This window comes from Mixophyes fleayi, chromosome 2 (assembly GCF_038048845.1).
Source record: "Mixophyes fleayi isolate aMixFle1 chromosome 2, aMixFle1.hap1, whole genome shotgun sequence".
In the NCBI taxonomy this organism is placed as follows: Eukaryota; Metazoa; Chordata; class Amphibia; order Anura; family Limnodynastidae; genus Mixophyes; species Mixophyes fleayi.
Window position 1 is genome coordinate 338,436,007 of NC_134403.1, and position 20,144 is coordinate 338,456,150.

General features: G+C 39.2%; 1 protein-coding gene across 3 annotated transcripts in view; it reads right to left on the minus strand.

Annotated features, from left to right (window-relative positions):
- The window catches only part of LOC142139435 (ephrin type-A receptor 6), a 630,331-nt gene that overhangs the window by 152,024 nt on the left and 458,163 nt on the right, over nucleotides 1-20,144 (minus strand). For all 3 annotated transcript variants that reach the window (XM_075197036.1, XM_075197034.1, XM_075197035.1), the window contains one exon: nucleotides 14,224-14,332. In XM_075197036.1, the coding sequence (XP_075053137.1) occupies nucleotides 14,224-14,332 (109 nt within the window). The remainder of the gene's footprint in view (nucleotides 1-14,223; nucleotides 14,333-20,144) is intronic.

The following is a 20,144-nucleotide window of genomic DNA, read 5'->3' on the forward strand; positions in this document are numbered from 1 at the left end:
ACAGGAGCTGCTCGTGAATCCTGTTAAGCCTATAGGAATAGGCTACACCACTCCTACCAAACCGGTAGACAGCTCATAGCTGAGCCCAGGAAGAGGAGGTGACCGGATAAATAGGACAGCCAAGAACTCCACTTTGAATGCTGGGCAGCAGGCGGTACTTTCACAAGTCTGCGGTTTTAGCAGTGGAGGCGAGAATTTACATTTACCACCTAGACTAGGACAAATGCATGCGTGCTTGCCTGGGAATTCCTTTCCTTGGTGACTAAAGACCCTGGGATTACTACAGGGAAAAGGATTACAATTAATTGAACCTATAATACTCCTAGAGGATTGGCATATCATTATTGAATTTGCTACAGAGTCAACCTTAGGACCACTTTTACATCACACAACTTGGTCTGGACAATGCTATTGTTTGGCCGGGTAAACTGGATTATTGAATCTGAGATGCTGTGGGGAATTTGTTGAAGCTTGTTTTTCAATTTCTGTAATAAAGTTATTGTTGTTCCATCTTTCCTTGACTGTTTGATCCTAAAGAACCCTAACATTCCAGGGTCACCTAGTGAGCCCAGGCTTTAACACCCTGGTATCCTCGCACCTACTATCACCAAAAATGATGGCAAGGATATTACGGCACAATCTAGTGCACCCACCACTCTTCAGATTGCTCATTTAGTCCAATAAATGTGCTCTTTTTAAAACGTCTGCTGTTTGACAAAATAATCAGACCCTAATTGTAATGAAATATATTTTTTCAACACAAAAAAAACTCTAAGAACACCAAACATCTTATAAATGTCACAAACTTAGAATAATGCATATAATAAAATAGATGAACTTTCCTTTTCCCATGGGCTGTATTTGCTGTTTAATTTGGAGCTTTGGCTGGATTATAAATTTAATTCCTGTGTTGATTGTTTATGCTGTTATTGTTTGTTAGACAAAGAATATTGGATGTTTTTTCCCTTTGTAAATGCATTCTGAATGTTTGTTTATATGTGTCACGCTGACCCTAATTCATCAAGATGAGTGGTAGCGTGTTGCATGTAGATTGGACAGCAATTGGCATATTTATGATTGAGGTATTAACAAAGTGACACAATATCTCCATTTAGCAGAGCTGTGATGGAGTAACCCTTGCAGATTCCATGTTGTAATACATTCTTATGATCATTTGTGCTGGATCTGACCCCTTACTCTTGGAGGGAACAATTAAGATTCTCTTCCATACTTTTCTATAAAAACATTTAAGTCAGAAGCGACACAACAGGGCACGCTTTCCAAGGAATTACTACAACCTATTTGGCATATCTTTGGCATTACACCTTTCAGCATGTTATTTGCAATGGTTTTGAAATGAATTCTGTTTGCTCCTGGTGGATAATCGCTCAGCGGATAAACCAGCAGGTGCTTATCTAAGCAGCCTCTCCAATATGAATAGACTCATCATAAAACTTGCGATGCGACAGTTCATCAAATTGCTAATTCCAAAGAATAGAGTAGAACACATCTGTAAGGGACCAATCCACTTCCTCAACCTGAAATTTGTTTTAAATTCTTCAAGTGAATGGAGTATTATTCACAATTTCCTCGCCTTGCGTTCACAAAATAACTTCCAATGAATGCCCCTTATCACTGTGCTTAAATGATACTTCAAAATGAAATTATATCTCGCGCGCATGGTGTGGACTTTCCCACTTGCACATCTTCAAAACAGATCAGTGCAGTTAATGTTCTATAATACTACTGAAAATAGGGAGCAAAGCAAGAGCCACAATTTACCATACCTATTACATTTGCATTTATTTACTTACTGATCACTAAGAGAAAACACTCTGCAGAAATTGATTGATTACCACTAAATAACTTTAATATTATAATGTCAAATCAAGAGTTTAATTAACTTAGTATGCATGTTTTAAAACCAACTTTGTGTTCTGTGTTTCAATTATTTCCAGAGTGTTACATAATATTGATATTTTCTCTCTCTTCCACTCTCCTTCTCTCTCCCCCTCTCTCTCTGTCTCCATCTCCCACTCTCCACCACTCTCCATCTTCTCCCTTCTCTCCCTCTCCCCACTTCCCTCTCTCTCCCTATCCAGCCCTCTCCCTCTGTCCCTCTCCCTTCCTCCGCATCTCTCCCTATCCCCCCTCTCTCTCTTCCCCCTCCCTCTTCCCCTGCCTCACCCTTTTTCCCTATCCCCCCTCTCTCTCTCTCTCTTCCCCCTCTCTCTTCCCCTGCCTCCCCCTCTTTCCCTATCCCCCCTCTCTCCCTCTCCCCCTGCCTCCCCCTCTTTCCCTATCCCCCCTCTCTCCCTCTCCCCCTGCCTCCCCCTCTTTCCCTATCCCCCCCTCTCTCTCTTCCCCCTCCCTCTTCCCCTGCATCCCCCTCTTTCCCTATCCCCCCCTCTCTCTCTCTCTCCCTTCCCTCTTCCCCTGCCTCCCCCTCTTCCCCTACCCCCTCTCTATCTCTCTTCCCCTGTCCCCATATCTCCCTCTTTCTCTCTCTGCCTATATATATATATATATATATATATATATATATATATATATATATGCATAATATTTAAATAACAGAATGTAGCAGGTCTCTCATGCTAAACTATCGGAAGGAAATATTCAGTGTACTCACACAAGTCTATATTTTTGCACATCAGGTACAGACTAATTATTCCATTAGGTGTTTGTACTGCAAAGCTGGATGCATGATGGTATGGATAGAGAATAAATGGAGTGAAACACAGATGGAGGTACTATAAGACATATGAAACATGGCAGACATTTCTCATCTTACGCCACAATACATGGCATAGCCGCTCTAAGCCGTTAACCAGGGAACTAAAGAGAAACAGAGATCAATGATGTGTGAAAAAGAGAACACTGACCAAAACTTAGCATTTTTTCGAAATTCAAAGTATTTACCCTTTACAAATTACATTTTGAGTAAAGATAAATTTAGTGATTAGAAACTGACATTTGACAAGTAAAATTAGAAGAAGACACACACAGAATGAGAGTTGCTAAGCAATAGCCAGATGAGAAAAGTTGTGGGGAAGGGAGAGCAGGCAGAAGGTAGATCTTATAAGAAAATTAATTGCAGGAATTCTGATTTCTAATTGAGATATGCTCAGCAAAATATATATAATTGTCAAGAGGTCGCTGGGAGAATGCAGTGTTACAGATTAGAGAATTTAATAAAACTAATAAGTACAATTTATAGACTTAATCCTCTGCACCTAGAAGGGAAGAACATTCTTGTACCTCTATGGTTAATTGTTGTATGAGAATAGATTAACTTTGCTGATGTGAAATGAGCTGGATCACTCTCTCATGATGTACTTTTTCCAGCCTGAATGGAAAGCAAGCTGGAATCACTAGTGTAAAAATACTTAATGTGCCTCATCACATGTGATTAGCGACTACATAGTACAGGTTCCTCAATCAGTGCGTTGAGGAAAATGAAGACATTAGATTCTTCCCAGTTCACTATAAATATTGAAGGAATTATAGCTAATTGGATTCTGAAGAAATGATAATGAAACACTGGATGTTAACTGCACCATTAAAGGTGCATTGACTCTAGCAAACATCTGCTAAAATGAACTACCTGCCTTGTAATTATTCACTCTCTATACGTCCTTATTATTTATGCAGTGCACAAAATCCAACCTATTAAGTTCTGGATCCAATGTGTTCTCAGGTTAAAATACACTATACCCATAGTAGAGGCAGCCATTGTATAAGCTCAACAAGTGTTCGTAAAAAAGGCAATTTACCCATTCACTTGGAAAAAGTGATATAACTGATGAAATGTCACCAGTCACTAAAGACTTCTAGGCCACAATGCAAAATCTGTATACCATCTCCTCTGCCTGCTCCCTTGTCTGCTAGCTCATTGTTTGGACACTCCCTTTTCTTATCTGTTATTATGCCATCACCTTTGTTCTGCTCCAGCCGTCTCACATCCTTCATTCTTGAGATAGTGAAAGCATTAGTAAATCCTGTTTAATAGTGTCAAAGGTATTTTTGGATGAAGCCAATATATTAGCATGAAATATATGTACATTGATTTATCTTATTTTATTTTTATGATTTTATTTAATGTGGTATTTTTTATTGCAATTATATTGTCTGTGAGCTGAGGAGAGAGATGTGAGCAGGGAAGAGTTTATTCTAAGCACAGATGTTCCTAACCAGTATTGTTCGACAAAGACATTCCTACTGTGAGGCAGAAGTGGTTAGCACTTCTGCCTCACGGCACTGGGGTCTTGAGTTTGATTCCCAACCAGGACCCTATCTTTGTGGAGTTTGTATGTTGTCACCGTGTTTGCGAAGATTTCCTCCGGGTGTTCTGGTTTCCTCCCACACTGCAAAAAACATAGTAGTCGTAAACTAGCTAACCTAGTAGGTAAATTGTCTGCTATTAATTTGACCTTAGTCTCTCGCTGTGTGTTGTATGTTAGGGAATTTAGACGGTAAGCTCTAATGGGGCAGGGACTTATGTGAATGAGTTCTCTGCACAGTGCTGTAGAATTAGTGGCGCTATATAAATAGGTTATGATGATGATAATGATGATGATTCTTCACTTCTTAAAACCCCCATCACAGACTTGGGACCTCAATGGACTACGGAACGCCTATATACTATCGCAACCAATTGTAACATTGTGACATTTGAATTGTAAAACAACCGACTTTTCCATTGTTTATAAAAGTAACTGTTTTTTTCACTGAAAGGCAGAATTTCGGACTTGAAATTTGATGATAATATTATCACAACGCTAGCTTCTATTATGGATATAAAACTTTTTATGCTTTTTCTTAATGTTCCTTTGTTGCAGAAATTCAGTTATTGCTTTTTCAGTAGATATAGGGATCTTTATAATTTGGGAATGACGTCAGAGATTTCCCGATTACAAAAACTCAACATATCTGCTAAACAGGTTTTGCTAAAGCCACAACAATCCCAATAAAGCAGGGAGTGAGTCAAGTTACTTCATTACTATGTTATTACCACAGAAGTAATTTGTTACTGTAATTAAGTTTTTCTGCATTTCCATCTGGCCCAGAAAATATGCAAAAGGTCAGGCAAAGCATTATTACAGGGGCAGGATCCCAGATTTGTCATAAGAGAAGATTAATGGCCCCCATAGCACTCAACATATCTGTGCAATGTCAGCCAAAACCAACTGGGTTACCAGTCCTATGAATTTATGAGTACCATAATTGTAGTCTGCAATAATAGAAACCATGTACCTCTAGTATAGATCATACTCACAAAATATTTACTGTATTCCTAATATAACTTGAAATATATTAAAGTCAAATTTACTTTGTGTAATACGTTTTTGCAAAATCCAAATAGATTTGTAAATGGTGTATTACTTTTCTTTAGTTAAGTAATAATGCGATCAGTGCTCAAATAACCAAATTCACAAACAATGTACTCCCAGGCTTTCATATTAAAGGGCCACTAGACCTAAAACACCCGTTCCCTAGCATAAAATAGCGCTCAAAATAATCACCAAGGACGCAGTGGAGATCATAAAGGAGGCAATAGCATTAACAATGTAACTGTTTTATATTTGTGAGAAGATAATTAAGTGGGAGGTCAGACACAGAGCTGCTCCAAAGCGCAGCCATCACTAACTGCTGTCCGTATGCAATGTTTTCTGGGTTAATCCGACAAATATGAATTTTACATATCTCAGTATAGCCCAGGATTGACTCCAAATTCCTTGGATCTGAAATAAAGGTAAAACTTAATTTTCACAAGATTTGGTTGCCACCAGCTCATGCTTCTGACTTTCTGTGAATTGCTGTCCTGCTCTTGTATATATACATAATATTACATCCTTACTGCCAAGTTCTGGATTATGCTACTCATTCTTTTGAAGTGGGTGGGACTTAATGATGTGGTGCACGTCATCGGGAACCACTTTCATTGCTCGAGAACGCGATCTGCATCATATTGCTGGGGTGGGTAGGGCCTGGTTATGGTAATCGTTTCATCATAGCCCTGCTGCAAGATGATGCGAATTGTATCACTATGCTGTGGGGGGAGGGGAGAGGGGGTGGAGCCATGATGTACACCTGTTTGCTTAGTGTAAAATACATAAATCTGTACTGAGTATGCCCACAAAAGAATTGTATACCTATGTTTGGCACTTGCGCCTCCTTACTCTTGAGAGGTAGAGGGAAGGGTCATACATACAGGCAACATCAAAGACTGTCATATATCAGTGGTGCTGCCGTGAAACAACAGCCGCACAGTTATGGCAATGTGACTTCATAGTTCCACTAAGAACAGGTGAAGGAGGAGTGCTATATATTACGCAGCTACAATAGACACTTACTTGGAGTGATGCTAGCTCAACCAATTATTCATGCAAGTCAAGAGACTGCCTAGAAATACTTGTTTTACACTACGGGATGCTTGTAGAAATTCAAACAGCTAGACAGGACAATAGACACAAGAAAATAGACCCTATGGTTTGCCAAATTCCATAGCACCTACAAGCTGCTGCTTTGATTGATGGGGGATGGGATAAAATGCTTATGAAGTCTTACACATTCCTAAACAATAGGCCATTGGCAGGTAGAACACCATTACAGAAAATACTGGACAGAGGAAAAATCAGCGAAAGCAATGGGTAGTTAAGGGCAGCACGGTGGCTAAGTGGTTAGCACTTCTGCCTTACAGCACTGTGGTCATGAGTTCAATTCCCGACCATGGCCTTATCTGTATGGAGTTTGTATGTTCTCCCCGTGTTTGCATGGGTTTCCTCCGGGTGCTCCGGTTTCTCCCACACTCCAAAAACATACTGGTAGGTTAATTGGCTACTAACAAATTTACCCTAGTCTGTGTGTCTGTGTGTCTGTGTGTCTGTGTATGTGTTAGACTGTATGCCCCAATGGGGCAGGGACTGATGTGAGTTCTCTGTACAGCGCTGCGGAATTAGTGGCGCTATATAAATAAATGGTGATGATGATGGGTGGTGACTTTGGCAGGGAAGACAGGAACCCCTAAAATACCTGTAAAGACCAGAGAAGAATTAGCATAAGGAGATATTTTGATACAACACAAGGTATACCTAGGTACATTCCAACAGGTATATGTGACATACCCCCAATTCCACACTTCTGCTCATATCTGGTAGGGAAATACAGGAAGACTGGAATAGGAGGAACAAGTTGAGATAGATGATGTAGGGACATAATACCCTTATTGAGCATGTAGAGCTCATTCCTCATAAACTGCAGATTACGGTGAAGATATTACAAGCTGGGCAGGAAGTATGGGCAGCTCCAGCAGTCAAGGATATAGGTTTTAAGAAAGGCAGACAGGCAGTAATAATAGCACGAGGATCAGGTGATACTGCTGATGTTGTCTTAATTGATGATCATGATGAAAATATTAGATATTTTACTTTTTACAGATTATTGCCTCTGTTTAGACATGAGAGAATAATGTTTTACCGTGGCTGCAAGCCAGATGTTCTGCTACATTGAACTGTTGGATTTATGAACATATACCTATCAGCTTGGGTGCTAACTTTTAACGCTGAACATTAACCGTTACTGTAAAATGCACATTTTATGTTTTTTTGTATTTTTATTTTTCTTGCTTTTCTCGCTACAGTCGTGAATTTTAAGATAAAATGTGACAGTAATTCCCAATTAAAGTGACATCAAGCTTATATATCTACCATGATAGAAGTAATGTTAAACTTGTACATGTAATATGAAACAAATACTTTGCCATCTACTGTCTAACCTTAGTATTGGATTACAATCACAAAGGGTATATAAGGTCACACATGGTCAAGACCTGTTTGGGATTTCTCTGGTAGAAGAAGAGATATTGTAGCCCATTCTCCTCTATGTGAAGATTATCTTGCTAATATTGGATTCCTGTGCTGTTTCAAGACTTCTGTATGCATTGGGTGCCAGCTCTGTGGGTGATGTGGGTGCTTCAGTACCCCCAATATTTGTACTGCCACTGTGTCTATGCAGTCATATGGGGAGGCGGTAACAAGCACCCCCAATCAGTTTTAAAAGATGGCCTCTAAGGCTGTATGCTAACAGCATTCACCTTAGCTATGTAAAATAATGTTTCTATTAGATCTTTGTGCCAATTGTCATGCTTTTTTGTGCTTGTTTTTCATGATTGTAACCCTGTTAAGCTGGTACCACTGTTATCTATATGATCCTGTGCAATATGATCTTTACAAGAAAGAGAAATTAAAAGTTGTCAGTACCAGCAGTCTTAGATATTCCTAGCCTGCCTCCAACACTCAGCAGTCCTCTGATTGATGGCCTTCTCAATTAGAATCCTAACAGAACCCAGCTGGACTCAGGCTAGAGATGACATAACACTTCTCTCAGGTGTTAGCACTAACCTCCAGTACTCATGACACATGCAGGGAATCACCAATCAACCAGCCACTCCTCAGTGCTTGAGTACCAATTGTGTCCAACATCTATAATCCCACTCCAGGTCTACACTAAGAAGTAGAACCAGTCTATCCGACAGCAGCACACAGATCCACATTTCCATCTTCTGTGTTTTCGGCAAAGTACTCATACCAAGGAACCAATTACACTGGACTGTGACCTGGGTCCTGGTGAAATTCGGTGGAGGTCTTAGACTCCACGCAAGTTTATTCGCTTATGTCACTCCTACTTGCTAGTAATTGTCATCTGTGTATGTGTATTCCGCTACACTTGCTGTCTATCTGTTTTACAGCGTCACTGCGATATACTCTGTTGCATCCATTTGTTTACTGCCTTAACAGTGTCAACACCTCCGATTACCTTGTTGCACACTACACTCTGTTCAAATGGTGCCAAAACATCCGTGTTCTTCATTACACACTACACACTGTTCAACCAGTACCATGTACCTTACTGCATGCGACAGTGTCCACACATTATTGCACGCTATGGACTGTCCAAACAGGGCCAACAAGTCTGTGTACCTTATGGCACTCTACGTATTATCCAACCAGTGCCAACATCTTTGGGTACCTTCGTACATGCTACGCGCTGCCCATGCAGTGCCTACAAACTCTGTATTCTCTATTACACGTTACCAAACTCCTATACTTCATGTGCTCAGCAGTAGCCTCAGCACTTTGCCAACAGCGTCAAACCCCTCAGCGTATTCCAGTGGGACAACCTCTTTTTGTATCACATCCACACACCCTGCCAAAGCCACCACCCATTGCTTTTGCTGTTTTTTGTTCAGTCATTTTCTGTGTTCTCCCATAGCTACAAAGTTCTCACAAAAGTACAATAGAAATTCTATAAAGAATTTAAATCATGGTCAGTGCAAATGTGTGTATATGTGGAGTCTGGTGCATGTCAAGACACCTCAAAAACTGTTACGTTAACAGTAAGTAATAAATGGGAAAGTTGCATTTTCTATATACAATCTAATTAAATACAAACATCTCCACATTTTTCTTTTAACCCTTTAAAAATGAAATTGAAATTCCTTTCCTAGAGTAACCCAAATGGAAATGTCAATTAAGTAATATGAACAGACAACCGCGACTTGATATTACATAGTCACAACACTAATGATTTAAGAACTATCAGCTGGATGGGATATGAAATGAGCCAATCATGGGTGGCTAAATAATACTGCTGATAGTAATCACCGTCGCTGTGCATCATCCAGTACCCGCAAGAGATACGCCTCCTAAAAAGGTTTATCTATGATATGTCCCCATCTAATTAGGTTGCAATTTACTTGAACATGGTCTCACTGTACTATGTTTGCCTCCACTAGCCCATTAACATAAATTAATTTGATTTTCAACCGAGTCATAGTTACATATTATTATTATTATTATTCTTTATTTATATGGCATCACAAGAATTCCGCAGCACCATACCAATTACAAAATATAATACAGCAGACCATACAGGATACAACAGTACAGGATACAACAGTACAGCATAAAACGAGTAAAAACAACACTCTAAAAGCTCCAAGCAAAGCAAGTACAGTAACGTTGGAGAGGAGAATATGGTATAGAGACAGAAGGGAAGAGGACCTTGTCATAAGAGCTTACATACTAAAGGGAGGGGAAACAGACATCAGGCACAAGAGGAGTCAGTGAGAGGATCAAGCACAAGGGGTGCACGAACAGGGAAGTGGGAGGTGAGGAGAACAAGGATGGAGAAGGTTAGGTGGATGGCTGGTAGGCTTTGAGGAACAGATGGGTCTTGAGAGCCCGTTTGAAGGTGCTCAGATTAAGGGACACATGAATGGAGCAGCACAGTGGCCTTGTGGTTAGCGCTTCTATCTCACAGCACTAGGGTCATGGGTTTGATTCCCGACCATGGCCTTATCTGTGTGGAGTTTGTATATTCTCCCTGTGTTTGCGTGGGTTTCCTCCGGGTGCTCCAGCTTCCCCCCACACTCCAAAAACATACTGGAAGGTTAATTGGCTGCTATCAAAAATTGACCCTTGTCTCTGTCTGTCTGTCTTCCTCTCTGTCTGTGTGTGTCTATATTGGGGAATTTAGACTGTAAGCTCCAATGGGGCAGGGACTGATGTGAGCGAGTTCTCTGTACAGCTCTGCGGAATTAGTGGCGCTATATAAATAAATGATGATGATGATGATGGAGCGACAGAGGTCATTCCAGTGGAGGGGCAGCACAGGAAAAATCTTGCATTCTAGCGTGGGATGAGGTGATCAGTGTGGAGGAGAGGCGATGGTCATTGGCTGAGAACAGGGAACTGGCGGGAGTGTGAATGGAGAGGAGGCTAGAGATATAAGGGGCAGTGGAATGGAAGAGTCCCTTGTAGGTGATGGTGAGGAACCCAAAGACACTGTAATTGCTGGGAATACAGAATTTGTAATAGTTCAAACTTCTATAGGATCAGTATAATCTTTTCAGTCATCCTCTTGAGAGAATACAATTCCCAAAAATAACACTTTACAGCTTGCTCACCTTTACACATACCTAATAATTTCTGACTACGATACTAGCATGAAGATGAAGATTAATGTAACGGAACACAGTCAATCAACCTAGATGTATACCAAGCCTGATATACTATTAAGAAATATATTTGCCACTAGCCAGTCATGTAAACTAACAGTCTCCATGCAGCACTAGATTAAAAGGAGATGGGTCCATAGTCTTCAGAGGCCTTGTGGTGTCTGTGTTCACACTGCAGAGAGCTCATGAAGCTCACTATTGACTGAGGATAATGGCTAATCTCTGAGTGCAGGAGCCAGAGGAGATGCCAGAGGGGAGCAGGATATGGAGCAGCACTGGTGGTACCTACATGGGGAGCTGGGTTCTATAGAAACTTTAAGCTCAGTAGTTACTCCCATGGCTGTACCCCTTTCACACAGAACTGTCTATAGTCTTGCTGCTTTTGTTGCAGAGAAAACTAAAACAACACAATCCTCCCCTCAAGTAAACACATAGTAGGAGTTCATTTTTCTCTTTTCCTCAGTTCACTTATTTTTGTTGATGAAAGAAAAAAGTTTTCATATGTACTAAGCAGGTAATAAGCTGCCTCTCAGCCACTACTTCCCTAGTCATATGCATACTGTGCCTACCTCTAAGCCTGGATCTGTTTTATTTTCCCAGCAGGCTTCATCTGAGACATGTAATTTATAGATGTGCTAACACAGCACCACAGACAGTAACATTCACTCCATTCTTTAATTGTACTGACCAAAGATGATGTATAAGTAGACTAACACTGCTATTTTTCAAATTTTAATGAGACTTCTGCATGTAGCATATATTGCAACAAGATAAAAAAAAACCCATTAATTATTAAGAATCATTAAAAGTCGTAGCAAAAAATTCAGGTTAATTAGCATGATTAAAACAAAAATGTCATCCCTTTCAACCTTAAAACTTTTTGAATGCCCTTTAGCCAGGGAAAGCAATGCGTCTGCTGTTCTTCTGTGGTCCATTTACAGAGAATATGCTTTTCTCTCACAATCAATGGTTGACATTTTATAAACGTGAAATACTGCTGCTTGTAAATGAGTTCCTTGCTAATCATTTCAGGCACTTATTTTTGGTAATTAGTATGCTAAGCAAGAAATAACAGTCTGCTAATTAAATCATCATGAAAGCACTTCACCTTTGACAAAAACAGAATGAAATTATGAAATAGTAAGGCAGGGAGTGAAGGCGTAAAGGAAAATAAATACAATGTCTGAATTTGGAATAGACGAAAATGTTTTATTCCATATTAGACATAATACACTGTAATAATTAAAACTAAATGTTTTAAATAGTCTCACGTTAAAATGTATTTCTGTCACTTAACAATACAGTCATTTAAAAGCCATTAATCAAATTACTGAACTGGTCCAATTCACACGCTATTAAACTCCATTCAAGGGATCATTGAAAATAGACTGGAAGATGTACCAGGACTACAATTTAAAAAACAAAATCAGAGATGTATTATTCTATTAAATAATTGCAAATCAGCTATTGGTTTCTGTCGTTCCCATTAGCAATGACTGACAAAACCAATCTTCCTTTCAGTCATTAAATGGAACGATAAAGATCTAAACATAATTTTAAGTAGAGATGCTCAGGCTCGGTTCCTCGAGAAACGAACACACCTGAACTTAGGGGACCCGAGTCAGCTCGGTACTTTCGCGCGCCCTTGGAATTGAAAACGAAGCAAAACGTCATTGACACATCGTCGGATCTCAGAGCTCGTGACTTTTGGATTCCTTTTTAAGATCCAACATAGCGGGCGGACCCCCATTTTTCTTTTCTGCCACTGCTGTGTGCCAATGTGTCCTAGATGTGCTAGGAACCATCCAGCCAGGTCACTGCAGTATTTGTCCGAAAGTGTATGAAAATAATATTGTGATCTGTGAGGTGGCCAAAATTGACTGCAATTGACTTGAAATTAGTGTTATTTAGGCTAATAATAATGTAGGAATAAAAAAAGAGCAAAATTATGGGATCTTAGCATATTTTAGGATTTTTTTCTAAAAAATACAAAACCAAAACCAACACACACAATGGCGGTTTTGCCAAAACCAAAACCAAAACACGAAGCTAATCCAGATCCAAAACCAAAACCAATTCACAGGGGGTCAGTGAGCATCTCTAAATTTAAGTAGTACGCATTGCACATTTTTGGACTGTCTAAACTGATATACATATTTGAGATCAATAGCATGTGAATTGGACCTGCCTAATAGATCAGTTATTTGAAATTTCTGTTTTTTATTATATTACTCAAAGAGAATGATCTCCCAGAATGATGCTCACTTCTGTATAGTGCAGATGCATAACTCTTACACTAAGTATAGCTGGAGGTTTGTTACAGGCATGCTGGTCAGAGACATAGGAAAACCTCACGGAGCACTAGGCAGGAGTTTAGGTTGCTTAGTGAGTAGCTAGACTGTAATACTGGCAGTGTTGGAGGGAGAGGAGCAGGACAAAATGCAAATATAGGGGGAAATTCAATTAGCCGCAAAGTGTCTCCGGAATGTCCCCATAGAGGTGCGAGGGTAAATGAGCGGAGATTTCTAATTACCGGCAATGTCCGCATTCGTCGACAATTGAATCTTAAACATAATGTTTCATGCTCCTACCTGCTCCCATTTGACTCCACATGTAACCAATATAATTGAACATTTTTTTTGTGGACCTAGCATGAATATAGATGTACACACACTTTATTATGTATATGGTCCCACTGATCAAGTGTATATTATTATTATTATTATTATTAATTATGCTATCAATGGGCTGCATGTTGCCCCTTCAGGTTGCATTGTTGCGTAAACGGGCATGTCTAGGCATAAGAACGAGCCTCAAACACATAAAAGTGATGATCAGAAAAACAGTCGCAAAGTCAATTCACTCTCATGATTATTTAAGACAAAAATGAGGTTAAACCGAGCGGTATTTTAGGAGAAAAATGAAAATGTTCACATGAATAAAGGGGTTTTCCCAACCTGATAGAAGCTTAAATGTTTTAATGTTTCAGTCATTTTCCATAGTATGCACCAGCCCTCACCTCTAGGCACAGAATTTACAGACGTAAAGACCAGGATATAGGTGTGCACCTTGAAATGCGTTAGATAGACAACTAGGCGCACTTGTGCACATAATAAAGCGCTGCAGGTCTGTACTTTTGGTTGAAGGTCTTTATGTGTTATAAACAGGTATATTATGTTCTAGTATAGGGAAGTTTCGTTTACCTGCCAGTGATGAGGAAGAACAGAGTGAGTATAACCAGAAGAGTGAATCCTCCAACCGCAGCTGTGGCAATTACCAGGATCTGCCCTTGTTCTGCCGCCATATCAGAAGCTGCAACAAGCAAAACAAACAGCACTAAACAACAATGTCGTATGTACATGTTAAAAAAAGAAATAAGCAACTGTAAAGTATAACAAAAAGGTGACATAATATGTGAAGTAGATATAAAATCCTCTTTTAGTTAATTTAATACTGTTATTTTACATTACTACTTCTACCACTTGTACTTCTTAAAGTAGAGATCCCATGTATATATTTTTTACTTTTTTAGATATCAAGCTAAGCACCTTTTAATGCATCTGATTTTTTTCTTAGCTATCATCCTACAAATCATTATCTCCTTTTCAAAAGCTTTCTGTTTGACAGACAAATATGGCTGCAGGACACAGACACAGTCAGTCTGCTACACAGCCACAAGCTCACAGCGTGTCATGATGGCAGAGGAGGATATGGCGCATGTCACAGTGCAGACAGAGCTCAGAGGGGCATTCTAAAGCCTCTCTGCTCACTACATCATGTGTCATGTGACAGTGGATGAATCGGTAGTCCAGAATCATAAATAACTAATAGCAGCCTGAAGAAAAGAAACAAAGAAAAATAATAAATACAAACATTCTTCTCACAGTCTGCCACAGTAATTTCTATTAAACAAAACTAATTTTTCCATGGGATTGCTGATTTAACATAATAATATCTGATAAATGGCCCAAAGACTGGGAAAAGTTTACCGCAGTGTGCTGAATCACTTAAAGACAAATACGTAAAAGTAATTTTCTTTTACTTCATATACATATACAGTATCTGATATGTAGAGATATTATACATGAATTTCTGGGTCTTGCTTCTTATTGGTTTGTCCATGTTATTTATATATAGCTTTGCACAGTGATACATTACAGTATATCCTGTTAGATACTGTTATTAAGGTTGTGACACTTGGTGATTACATTTTAACATGGCTCTACAAGAACAGTTTTTCCTTTGGTACTTATCATTGTGTTCTATGTAGTATATTTGAGCTTGGTGCTTACTGCTATCTACTGTACCTTGAAATAAAATGGTATAACCCAATTTTCCACTACAGCTATGTTAAAAAGTAATTATTACTTTCTGACTCCATAACAGATAGCTGATTCCTCTCCGACGTATTTAAACCAATGTACAGACAATCCTTCTCTGCCCATTTCTGCCTTCTCATGAACCCACCCCACTGCTGTGCCCATGGTCTTAAAGTATCCTTGTCCTATGTAGTATTTTAGCTAGTACCCTCCACCCGAACTGGCAGTCACAGCTTGTCAGACTCTGGTGGTACTCAAATAATTCCTAAATGTTTTTTCATATAATAATAAGTGTGACAGGATGGCCGCTTATACCACCCTGTCTGTTATTGCTGGGAACCGGCTGAGCATACTTTGCCCCTGTTCCCTTTCATTAGTCCGAATACGCCCCTCCTGTCGCCGTAGGAGAAGCCTGCTGCCACCACTGGACTCCTTTGTGGTATCCAGAACCACGTTCCTTCTGGGTAACTGTCGCTGCTAGTGTACTCCCGTGCTGGTACACTTGGGCTAGTACCCCTGACCGCTTACTATGGATCAGGGTGCTGTAGATGGATCCTCTCTGGCCTATCACACTGACCAGAGCTGCTGGGTAGCGGCAGAGTGGTGGTACTGGAGACCTGGGTCCAAACCTCAGACAGCCGGAAATGGATTCGATTTTGGGTCTAATCTGTACGTCACAGGGTTACAGCGATATTGAAGAAGTTGTCAACAGGGTCTTGAAGCAGAGAGTGATGTTTATTTTGCTCAAGTGTCCTGACAAGGACAGTTCCACTGATTTAAGGTATCAGTGGTCAGATCAGATGGAACATCAGAATTATACATTTCAGTTTACAAGGGCTCTCTTTTTATACAGCTTTAGACACAGCCTCACAGGCTATTTTCAGAATCAGGATGCAATTTGTTTACCCAAACATGGTGATATCCTAAAACTTTGTGATTTTCTGCATCTTAATTTGGACACAGTGGACATCTGACAGGAAGTCTAATTACCCCTTCCTTTCCCTTAATGGGTATTCGACACTTACATCAAATGGTCTAATTAACATGAGACTAGTATGGGTGCTTTCTTCCAACAGTTGCAGAATACACATTTCCTCAAAAGTAAAGAATTTCCCAAGAAAAGTTGCAAACCCCAAACAAGGCATTTTCCTTACACCAAGATATACAAAAGACATTCTAAACAAAGGCTTATTGTATCAGATATATACATCAGAAATAATGCATTTCCTCTAGTAAGGTTAAAACAGAAAAAAATATTTTTTTCCCCTGGTCTCAGAATTAAAGATTTCCTATATCAAAATATGCACAATATCAAAAATAAGTGGTTTGGCAATTATATAAATAAACGTCCTGCGGTATTTCCTTTAAATAAATTTATACCATAAGTTGTAAGTGATCCAGTCACACTAGGTAATACATAATTGCCTTAAATAGAGCCTTAATGAATCATTAGTGAGTATATTTATGCCAGATTACCTGTAATTTGCTGTAATCCACTCCATCACTCAGTAGCTGCATAACCTCTTGATTAAGCTCTAATTTATTTAAATTTGGAACGACAGCTGTAATAAACTCGTCAGTCATTCCCTTTTTCAGGCATTTCTCAATTTTATAAAATAATTCTAACAGTGGTACAAATATCAGCAAATTCTGAATTGAAACATGATACTTTCTAGCAACGTCATTATGGTTTAAACTATGAAAATAATTAGACATGCTGCTTTTTCAGCCTCCTCTGATTAGTAACCAGGTCAGTCAATCAGCTCTTACAAGTACTAAACTAGTGGTCCTGTTTTCAATTGTTGATAAGTTAAAGGTAAAATCTATGCAAGAAATGGCCCCGCCCCTTATCCACCTGTCCCTCCAATTTATAAAACTCTAAATTTGTGCCCATAGTTCAAAATATACTCACTCCCACTTCTCACAGCCTGGAGAAGTTCAAATAAAAATTAATTAGCATGGTTGTTGGTTGGAAGTTGAATGGACGAGATTCCGAGCGTGATAGTTTAAGTCCAACTAAGCATTCAGTGCCAGATGGCTTATATCCTATACTTTACTTAAGAGGTTGCAGCTTCAAATTAAATGAACAACAAAATAATCAGGTCTCCAGTTATCTGCACTCTCTCACCCATTACGGCTTGTTACACACTACCGAGTTTTCAGCCAATTATCGGGCCAATCGCTGGATATTTGACCATTCTGCCCGATATCGCATTAGTGTGTACGCTCCAACGAGGAACGATTATCTTTCCAAAGCACATCGTATCGCTTCATTTCATTTATAAACTGGACGATGGAATGATGTTGTGACGATTCTGCAGCATATATGCACTTATGACTAGCAGTGTTGGCAGATCTCTATAGAGTGTGTAGAGTCATGATCTTTTATCTTTTCAGCTGATGGTTTTAACAGATGTAGAGCACAGATCTAAAGGTATTCACACATTTTACACAATTCAGAAGGATCTAAATCGTGTAAAATGTGAATCAACAAGACGATCAGGAGTAATTTTGTATAGTGTGCACCCAGCCTAAAGCTAGGTGCGCACTACACGGTTTTTGTCCAATAATCGGCTAAATCAGCCGACATACAACCGCTCGTTCAAAAGTCGGGTCAGTGTGCGCAGTGACACGATGGTCAAAAGTCTGCCCAAATGGACGATTGTCGTCTCATTTGGTTGGTCGTACGTTTAATATTTTCGTTCCAATCTCGTTTCCGCTGTGTAGTGTGTATAAACTTCCGACCGATCCACAACAGTGAGTACGAAATTACAGTCATTGCTCACGACAACATGGTTGTAAAAAGTCGCTAAAAGGACGTCCGCTCTTCCCTTTATCGTCCTAAACAATGCTAGTGTGTATGCAGTCCATGGACCGAGCGATCGGACCATCGATCGCATGTAAAATCGATCGGCATAAAAAGTTGGTGGAAAATTCTGTAGTGTGTACCTAGCTTTAGTAAGATCATTGAAAGGGTTCTATAAATATCTTGTACTCACTTACTACAAGACACAATACACACACACACACACACACACACACACACACACACACAATACTTTTCCAGTGCAGTCTCCCTACATTAACAGAACCCACAAAATATCCTCTGCGAATGTACTTGTCTACATACCTATTTTATCCTAGCTGAGGCAGGGAATAAAATCTAAAGCAATTTCTGAGGCATGACTAGACAATGAATAAATAAGATACTAAAAATAATAATAAAAATAATACAAGATCAACAACAAAATACAATGTAATAATGACGATGATGATAATAGATCTAAAATAGTATAAAAAAAATAAAACATTCTACTGGTTAAGATGATATATTCTAACAATAGAAAACATGAAATGGACGATATAACAACAACAAAAACTAATGAGATAAATAAATGAGAAAAATAAATAAGTAATACAATTTTATTGAAACCAGTCCATAAGACCATAATCAAACTATATAAAGAAAGTAGGATACATTTAAGATAAATGTTAGGTCAGTTGCATACTTTAGCCTGTTCTCAGTTTTGAAATTGCAAGGTTTTCCTGCAGAAATTGGGTTAGAGTAGATTATCCAATTATATGCTCAGCTAGAAATAGTAATACTTCATGTTTGATGCAATGTAAGGAAGCTGTTATTTACGACACCTAACTGAACAGTTACTTGGCCCCTATAGAGCTATTAAGTATTTGCATACATGCTTTATGAATTGCTTCATCTGGCAGAATAAAAAAAAAATTCTGCACAATAATGTCTACGTTGTGTGATTGATTTAAAATAACTTCCTAGTCACAGAGGGTCCGCCATTCCTGCATCAGCTTTGCAACTTACTATTAATAATCACTTAAAAATGAAAATGGTTTGCCATATCTGAATGCTTCTAGTAATGATGCATCTGATTCTATTGTGAATTATTGAGGCGGCACAAATTGTGTTCCGGAAAATATCCTTGAAGTAACCACTCAACACTGTTCATTTCTGCTGTACTGCTCTGATTTTAATGAGACCTATATATTATATAGGCAGTTTGATATGCGACTCAGCAACCATAACAGTAACAGATATTAATCGTTTAAATGTATTTTTGGGGTGGGGAGGGGTATCCTATTGTCTTGGTATACAATAAACACATTAAATTGGTTAGAAGCAAGCTCCCTTATTATAAAAGAAAATGATCCACTTAATGTGTTGCGCAAACACCTGCATGAAAATAAATTATATATATTATTTTTTTGAAATGGTTAATTATTATTACCAGTATAGGTGGTGTATAGGCTATAAATACTTAGTTGCCTTATCTCCCAGAATGTCCGGGAGACCCCCAAATTTCTGGGAGTCCTCCCGGACTCCCGGGAGAGCAGGGCAACCTCCCGCATGCAGCATCCTTAGTTAATAGAGTGGGGGTGGGGCTTAGTGACGCTGATTCTTGTGTCATCTTGGCCCCGCACCTATTGGAATAAGGTAAAATTGTGTTGCCTGCTTAGGGGTGGGGACAAGTGACGCAATTCGGTGAGCTCCGCCCCCACACGCCCACCTGCCCCCGGGATCTCCCGGAGCACACCAACTAAAAGTTGGTAAGTATGTATAAATATATGTATATGAAAGGTTCTTATTACAATATTATATTATTCAATAATAACTTGCGTTTCAAGCCATATGTGGGACCAGGCTGTTTTGAATCATGTACTATGTCTTGGTGACTGCTGGTGGAAAAAGAGATCAGTGTCTTCCTCTGCTTCTCTTATTTACTTTCTACCCTATATTTACATTAGGACGATCACCACGCATATAGATTTCCATTTGA